At 32.2% G+C, this 9,301-nt stretch overlaps 1 protein-coding gene across 1 annotated transcript; it reads left to right on the top strand.

Moving 5' to 3' along the window:
* The first annotated feature begins 6,388 nt into the window (after positions 1–6,388).
* On the top strand, positions 6,389–8,531 carry LOC107858808 (RING-H2 finger protein ATL46). The gene has a single exon (XM_016703596.2). The coding sequence runs from the start codon at positions 7,045–7,047 to the stop codon at positions 8,194–8,196; it is 1,152 nt and encodes a 383-aa protein (XP_016559082.1). The 5' UTR covers positions 6,389–7,044; the 3' UTR covers positions 8,197–8,531.
* Positions 8,532–9,301: the final 770 nt, after the last annotated feature.

The raw sequence follows: 9,301 nt of genomic DNA, 5'->3' as shown, positions 1-9,301 counted from the left end.
ACCCAATTCAACATATAATTCCGTACCGGCGTGGTACTCGATCCAACATATACATATCCGTACCGGCGTGGTACCCGATTCAACATATACATATCCGTACCGGCGTGATACCCGATCCAACATATACATAAACATACCGGCGTAGTATCCGATCCAACATATATATATCCGTATCGGCGTGGTACCCGATCCAACATAAACAAGTAATATCAATATTAAATTTACACTACCTCACAGCATACAACACGATGTACCAAGTTTACAAGTACACTTAAAGTTATGAGACAATTCCATCAAGTAAATTTTAACAATCATTTAAACACGCATCAACAACTTCAAGCATGTTCGAATACCAATTAACAAATCATTCATCGCATTACTTTAAAGAGTTATCATTATCAAGCAAGCCACTCATAGGCACAATTCAATAAACCATCATTATCACCAATTTAGCCTTTCATGGGCGTCTAATAGATATAATATTTTTATCAATATCAAAACAAGAATATCATTAACTAAATCACAATTCAATTCTTACGCATATAAGTCACTATTGGAGCCTTAATTACTCATTAATTACTAAAAATATCATTATCTTCTTAAATACCGTAACTTGAGTTCTAACATCACCACCTATAATTAGCACATTCAGGGTTATCATTATCCTCTACCTCTTTCCACATAATACAACTATCACATTAATTCAAGTCATCTATCCCTTAGATATTACTATGTTCATCAATATTCGATCTTAGCATAATTCTCCTCATCATATTATTGCACAATACATACAACTTAATACCATTACAACTCAACTAGGTTCAGCACTAAAACAACTAAAAAAATATCATGTTCATATATTACATTTACAACAATCTTCTTGCAGGCACATAACACATAATATCATAAATATCACATAATCAATCAATAATATAGTTTTGGGGATTAAAGTTAAGGACTCGTGTCTTTATCCGCCTCAACTCCATGCCCGTAGGCCTAGACATGCTTTCTCCCATCAATTCTAAATTATGAAAATATAAAATAACACAATCTTTTACTCATTAAACCTAGCCTACTTGGACGCCAAGATTTTGGACGAAACAAGCTTCAACAAAGATTATCTTTCCTTTCCTTCATGCCTTGGAATAATCAACCATCTAAATATCAAGCAATAATAAGAGTAATTAAATAATTACTCTTCTAACAAATATCTTGGGGATTCAAACTCACTAGTTCTATCCTTAATTCAAGGTCTATATCATTCCCCAATACCAGTTAGCCATTAATTAGCTCTTTCAAGCTTAATCCATCTCCATTAATGGAGTTTTTATACTAAAGGTCTCATCTTTACGGAATTCAAGGATCTTAACCATCAAAATTCATAATCTAGTTTATGAAATTCATGTTAGGAATCTTTAATTTATAGTTTAGAATCAACTTAAGGTCATATTAAAACCACCCATGAGTTTTTCCCCAAAAAAATCCACCATTAAAGGTTTTTCTAAGGATAGTAAGATGTTAAAGTATTAAAAGACGAAGAAAATAATGAAAAAAAAACTTACCTCAATGAAGGAATTTCACCTTAAGCTTTGGAAAATCACCTCTTAGGGTTGGGAAATGAAATTTGGGGTTTTTAGACCTCAAAAACTGCTAAAGTTGATTTAAATACAATCAGAATTTTCGCTACAGTAAAATCCTGTTTTAGTCATGACAATGCTCAATAAAACAATCATAACTTTTTACTCCGAATTTGGATTGAGGAACGGTTTATTGTGTTAGAAAGAGAACTCAAATATCTTTAATTTGATAGGTATTGGACCCCCTAACTCCTTATATTCTATGAGATATGGTCATTTGAAGTTGACCCTAATAGAAACCCATATCGAAACTGTATCGGGAAGAAAGTTTTATGCTTAATTTTGTGTTAGGGATATTGTACGAACTTAATTCATATATAAAGAACTTTCAAACTAAAGTATTTATATTATCACTCATGAATAATTAAATTCATCGAGATTGAGTCTATCTAGACACATCTGAAGGCTAAAATCTTCGCCGAAAAGTTTGAGGTGACGTAATAAATAAAATATTGGCTATTTTAGACCCAAGTTAATACTGAGGAATAAAAATTAAGAATTTTCATGAATTTATTACGAATAATTTAGTAACAACAAAATGGATCGTTACAATAATGTATGCACAACTGAATTGATAAAACACATATGCACACTGTATAAACCTATATTATCAACTTATAATCAATACCTTCGGAAGACGTGGTCGACCGGAATCATCAACCTTCTTTTCACTTGCCACGTTTGAACCTGACTTCTTGGATCTATAACTCGCAACTTCCTTCAATTTCTTCGTTGTAATGGGGTCGTCTCAGTGCTTTGAACGATTCTCTACAAAATTAGGTTCCTCAAATATGATTGATTACATTGATTTAACAGTAGCAACTACAAAAAAAGAAAATCAAAGATCTAACTTAGAGTATATGGAAAAAACAACAAAAATTGAACTATAAAACTTGAATATCACGACAAAATACGGTAATTTCATACAAAACCAACATGCAACCAAAGAAAATCGGGAAAACTCCTGAATTGGTAAAGTTGAAAAAAAAGAAGTAAATCAGTAAAATCGGTTAAAGCTTAAAAACTTACAACTTGGTAAGCTTCAATTACACGTTACTTGATTTTTGCCGTGAAAAAAGGATTTCAAACATGGAGGAGAAAACGGGCTTGTAATGAGAGTAGATGGGAAGAAAATACGGAAGTTTTTACCGTGTTTTAGATGTATAAGGTTTAAGAGAGAGAAAGTAAAAAAAAAGGAGATTTATGTAATTAGTTTGAGATTTGTGTAAATACTTTTCAAATTAGGACTTAAAGTAATAAAGTAGTAAGTGAAAATTATCCTAAATATACTTATTAGATTGTTTATTGCAACATATAACACTATTTTTATGTAATTATTGAATTGTATTTTTAATTGCAAGTTATTGCAATTTTGATAAAAAAAAAAATTATTTTTAAATCGTGTAACTTTTTTGTCTTCAATTATCTCCTAAACAAATGCAAAGGATATTTCTTAAAGGAGTAAAATATGGATAGAAATTACTATCAGTAATTGAACACATTTCCCACTTCTTAAGGAAATATTGAGATTATTTCTCCTTTTTTACTCTTATCTATAAGTAATATCTTAAAGAGTTGAAAAAAGAAGATAATATATTAAAGATTATGTTCTCTTCAAGTTCAATTTAGAAATAATTATGAAGAATTTTTCCACATATCAAATAAAAAATATTTAAGTCCAATAAAAAACGTAAATCAAGAAACATATAAAAAGTAATATAGAAAATGTACAATTGAAAAGATTTTGCATAATTTTTTTTAAATTAAAAATAACCAAAAACTCAATAAACTTATCAAATTCATACATAAAAATACACGGTTAAAATTACTTTTCTTCCAACAAGATGATTATGATATCACCACAAAAAGAAAAGCAACAAACATGTTGAATTTTTACAAAAGAAATATAGTTGAATTTTTTTTTCAAAAAATCTATTTGGGATTTTAAAAAAAAAATAGAAATCAACAAACATATAAAATGCATATATAATATACACATGTCAACATGGGAAACCCAAAATATACATATATAAACATAGGAAACCAAATATATATATATTTTTATATATATATAAAAAATATATAGAATTCAAATCTACACCGAATTTATATACAAATATACTTTTTAAAATGTTTTTCAAAAATTATTTTACATTTCGCCATAATTAGAAATATACATACATACATATGTTTGCATATGATTTACTCATATTCATACAAAATTAAATTTTATTATTTTAAAAAGGGAAAAGACTCAAATATGTCATTGAACTATAAAAAATGGTCCATTTATGCCATCAGTTAAAAGTTTGGCTCATTCATACCATCGCTGTTATAAAATCGGCTTATCCATGCCATTAATTTTTAACGGTGATTTTGAAAAACAGTTTTGCCACGTGGCCTTTTATTAAAAATCCACGTGATTAATTAAAATAAGAAAAAAGGCTCAAATATGTCATTGAACTATCAGAAATGGCTCATTTATGCCATAAGTTAAAAGTTCAGCTCATTCATGCCATCGTCGTCATAAAATCAGCTCACCCATGTCATTACTTTTTAATAGTGCGTTTTTAAAAACTATTTTCGATGTGGCCTTTTATTAGAGGTCCGCAACATTAATTAAAATAAATCAATATTAATTTCAAATATCTTAGATTCATTAAAAACAACCGGTTCATTTAATATAACCCGATTCACACCCATTAAAGTATTTTTTTCCTACAACAACTATTTTTTTTATCAGAAGAAATTGTGATTAATGTATATCCTTTGGCTATTTCTAGTTGATTCTAAATCATTATAAATGTCACGCTTAACAAAAACCTCAAAAATTCTATCCTACATTTTAATTCCAGTGACTCCAATATATACTCCGAAGTTGCAAGAAAATAAGCCAATGAATGATTAGGGCAAACAAGAAAAAGAAAGAGGCGCACCAATAGAGCTTCTCCAATATTCTCTCATCTCGAATTAGGGGAGCATACATTATTGAAAAATCACTTTAAAATAACGTCTTAAAAGAAGGTTGTTATCCCAACTATCCCGCCATGTATATGGGATAACTTCTCCCATCGCGAATTAGTGGAGCATACATTGTTGAAAAATCATTTTCAGATAACAGCTTAAAAGAAGTCTATTATTCCAATTACCCCGCCAAGTATTTGTGATAACTTCTCCCATCATTATGATATATATGCTGGAATAAATAATCTCGATACTAACTAATTTCAAATATTTTAAAATTAATATTGATTTCTTTTCATTAATGGCGTGGACTTATAATAAAAGATTATGTGACAAAGTTATTTTTTAAAAATCCATCGTTAAAAAGTAATGGCATGGGTGGGTTGATTTTATAACCATGATGGCATGAACAAGCCGAATTTTTAATTGATAGCATAAATGAGCCATTTCTGATAGTTCAATGGCATATTTGAGTCTTTTTGCTTATTTTAATTAATGAAGTGGACTTCTAATAAAAGACCACGTGACAAAGCTATTTTTGAAAACCACCGTTAAAAAGTAATGGCATGGATAAGCTAGTTTTGTGACGGCGATGGCATGAATGAGCTCAACTTTTAACGGATGGCATAAATGAGTCATTTCTGATAGTTCAGTAGCATATTTGAGTCTTTTCCCTTTTAAAAAAATAAAAGCACATGTGACGTCTTATTTTATTCCATCTTGAATTATAATTGAATGAAAATTCACTTTATATGCTGACAAAACTTAATTTATGTTTTATTCATATGAACTAATGTCAGTTTCAATCTAAATAGATTTTTTCCCGTATTTTTATGAACGTTGAAATCCACTAATAATGAATAATGCTACCATCTTTCATATTGAAGAAAGGATAAACTGTTTTACTTTTCAACATTTATATTTAAAACATAATTTATTTTAGAAAAAACATGTTCATTAATATAGAAAATCTATTTCTAAAAGAATGGAAGAAGTACGAAAAAAAATTATAATGAGAACATGAAATCTTCTATGATATACATAGGATTTTGCTTTTGGTTATATGTAGAGAGAGATATTTATGGAAGAAAATTTAGTGGAAAAAAGAGAGAAAATATGTATTGTATTTGTGAGAAAGAATCATGAATTTATGTAACAACCTAGGAGAAAATAAAGGATATAAATATAGAAGTATGTGTATTTTTTCCTCCAATTTTACTATATTTATTTTTTTGTTATGTAATGCAATTTAAAGAATATTGTTATAACTTGCAATAATTAATTTAATGTTGTGCATATAGGGTTTTTTCCCGAAAAGTAACTTTAGTTTGTGTATATGTGGAAATTTTAGCAATTTGTTTCCGACCAAACAAGTCCATAAGGAAGTCGTTTGACTAAAAAATTTTCTCTGCGCCACTTCCGAAAACCTTAAAAAGGGGCCTCGCGGGAAACGTAAAATAAAGCCCATAAATTTACGCGCCTTATTTTTGGTGCGTCCCAATATTTAAACTTCTTGTTTTTCTTGGAATTAACTTTCCCTTTTTCTTATCTCTTTTTTTTTCCTTTTTACTTTATCCTTTTGATTTTATCGGGAATTAAAAAGAGCAAATTGTGCTTTCTTTTTGGCATTCTTTACTCTTTATTCTTCAAGACTTGTGACTACTCCATGCCCGCCTTTGTCTTTGCCTCTTCCAAATCTGTCTCTTTCTTTTTCCAGTTGAACCCCCCCCCCTCCCCCCAACCCCCAAAGTGAAGTTAAAGTAATAGATAAAGATATTATCACATGATTAAATAACTTTAGTTCTTTCTGAATTTTGTAACTAATAGTAATTTTAATGCATTAGACTACTCTATACTTTGACAACCCCCAACTCCAAAGTGGAGTAACTAATAAAGTTAATGTCACGTGACTAGAAAACAGCCCGGCCGTTCCCTCAATCCTTTGCACAACTCCAGGTTTAACGCATCGAGCTTTCTTGCCTTTTAACAATCCCACCCCCTCCAAATCCAAACCCCCTTGCAGCCACTTTGTCAGTGTATATATATAGTTCGTATGTGTACTTTGCTTGGCCAAGAGCTGTGTTAGATATTCATAGAGACATAGATAATCGTACTACTACATGATCAAAGATTCAAACTTTCCTTCTTTTTTTCCCCTTCTCATATAAGACGTTTCTAAGATCCACCTTAATCTTGGATTCTTGTTTTTGCTTAGGACAAGAAAAGATTCCATTTTCTTAAAGGATCTTTGAGTATTCAGTCTTTGTTGCTAATAGTGTCTATTTTGGAGTCTTGTCAGCTAAAGAATTGGCCTTTATCTTTTTCTTTCTGTGTAATTTGTCATCATCTTTCTGTTATTGTACAATTCTTGAACAAATTGCTGCTTTAATCACCAGCCAGCTTGCTGCAAGACTGCTACTTTGGTTTCTTGGAATGTGCCAAGATGATATGTTTATTTAGAGCACAAAGATTTGATTTTGGGCATGTCCATTTGAAAATGTCTTGGATTAAGCATAGTAAAGGTGGTGTGTTTGCATATGCCCCTTCTTTATCTCCCTCATCTTATTCTTCATTTAGTGCAAGTTCTAATTTTCACAAAGCACCAAGTCTTTCTCCATCCTCTTCTGGGAACAAAATTAGTCCTGCTGTTCTTATCATTATCATCGTATTAGCGGTTATCTTTTTCATATCAGGTCTTCTCCATTTACTTGTTAGATTTCTTATCAAACAACCTTCTTCTTCAGCATCGTCACCCGAGTCTAATAGACAGCCAGAAGTTTCTACCTCTGAGGCCTTGCAAAGACAATTGCAGCAGCTCTTCCATCAACATGATTCTGGTCTTGATCAAGCATTTATTGATGCATTACCGGTTTTTGTGTACAAAGAGGTTGTAGGTCCTACTAAAGAGCCTTTTGATTGTGCTGTTTGTTTGTGTGAATTTTCTGTGAAGGACAAGTTGAGGTTGCTTCCAACTTGTAGCCATGCTTTCCATATCAACTGCATAGATACTTGGCTCCTAACAAACTCAACTTGCCCCTTATGTAGAGGAACCCTTTTCAATCCTGAATTCTTAACGGGGTTCGATTCTGATAGCCCCATAGAAGAATCTGGGTGTACTGGTAATAGAGATCATGTGTTGTCTGCTGCTCAGAAAACAATTGAAATAGAGGAAGTTGCAGTTGATAAAGCAGCAACCTTTCCTGTGAGACTGGGTAAGTTTAAAAAATTGAATGTTGGGGCTGAGGAGGGAGAAGGAGAGTGTAGTAGTAGTAATTTGGATGCTAGGAGATGCTATTCATTGGGATCATATCAGTATGTGGTTAGTGATTTTAATCTTATGGTAGACTTGAGCAGTGAGCAAAACGCGTGCAATGTTAAGCTTGCCAAGTTGCGTGAACGGTGTGCTAGTCTGTCAAAGGAAGGTGATGGGGATGGGAAAAGGATAAGTATTGGAACAAAGACTGATAGCTACTCTTTTTCCAAGATTTGGCTTTGGTCGAAGAAGGGCAAATTTGCAAGTTCTTCGGAATGTCAATTGGAGAATCCACGCCCTAATATGGACTTACCATGGTTGGCAAAAAAAGAAGGCAATTAAAAGGACATTCTGGCTTGGTTTCTTTGATAATGTTTTTGTTATCTGATGGCACAGAGGTAACGGAATTCTTTGAGATGCTGCAGGAACAAATCATGCTACATGACAGCAAGCTTAGATTGTAGAGTTAACCATACTTGTATGCTGTGATTGTTTGTATTTGATTTTTTCTTTTATCTTGATATCCTACAGCATATTCATCTCTTCTTGAGCTGAGGGTCTATCAGGATCAGCCTCCCTACCCTTAAGGTCTTGCGTACACTATCTTCCCTAGACTCCACCTATGGAATTATACCGAGTATGTTGTCTTTGTTGTTGTTGAAGTCCTACAACTTACATAGGTTATGCGTTTTAAATCGATTCTTGAATTGTTAATTACTCTATTACTCATGCGTCACTCGACACTGGCTTCTTTGCTGCATCCTGATACTTGCAGCTGCCAAATTTACTTCATAGCAATATGGTTGAGAAGCATTCATATATTCAGAAGTATGAGATGCTATCTTTACCAACGATGAACGAGGATCAAAGTTGATGCACAATATTTATTGCCTGTGTGTTACAAAGGACCTTTAACATGATTAGAAATTGGAATATAGCCCCTTTATATGTGTCCTGTCCTCAACCATATAAAGCTTGTGTGCTGTTTAATGTTTTTTAGAAAAGAAAGGTAAAGTGGAATGCTAGATTCTGAGAACATTGACTGCTGTATTCCTCATAGTTTGTAACAATCTTTCAATCTCAGTAAAGTGGAACTCCACTAGGTTATCTTGATTCCTAGAAAATGGAATGAAAGATTCTCTTCTTTTTCATGAAGCATTTCATTGGCATTTGGGAGAGGGGTAGGGCGTGGGGTAGGGGTTTGACCACAATCTTTTGTGCTGTGATAGTGGTGGGATCCAAGAAAGCTGTTGCTGTAGGATTACCCCTTTACTGGAAACCAGATATAGTGGCATCACCTCATGTCATTTGACTTCTTGAAATAGTGACAGTTAGATTTCATCCTCCTACCCTTTTTTTTGTTCTGCTGTTGAGTAACACTAATCATGGTAAATCTTCATGGTTAGTAGGTTGATCCATTGACTCTGTCATTAATTCTACTTCAGAA

Source organism: Capsicum annuum, chromosome 2, assembly GCF_002878395.1.
Source record: "Capsicum annuum cultivar UCD-10X-F1 chromosome 2, UCD10Xv1.1, whole genome shotgun sequence".
NCBI classification, from domain to species: Eukaryota; Viridiplantae; Streptophyta; class Magnoliopsida; order Solanales; family Solanaceae; genus Capsicum; species Capsicum annuum.
This window is presented reverse-complemented; position numbering and strand designations above follow the sequence as displayed.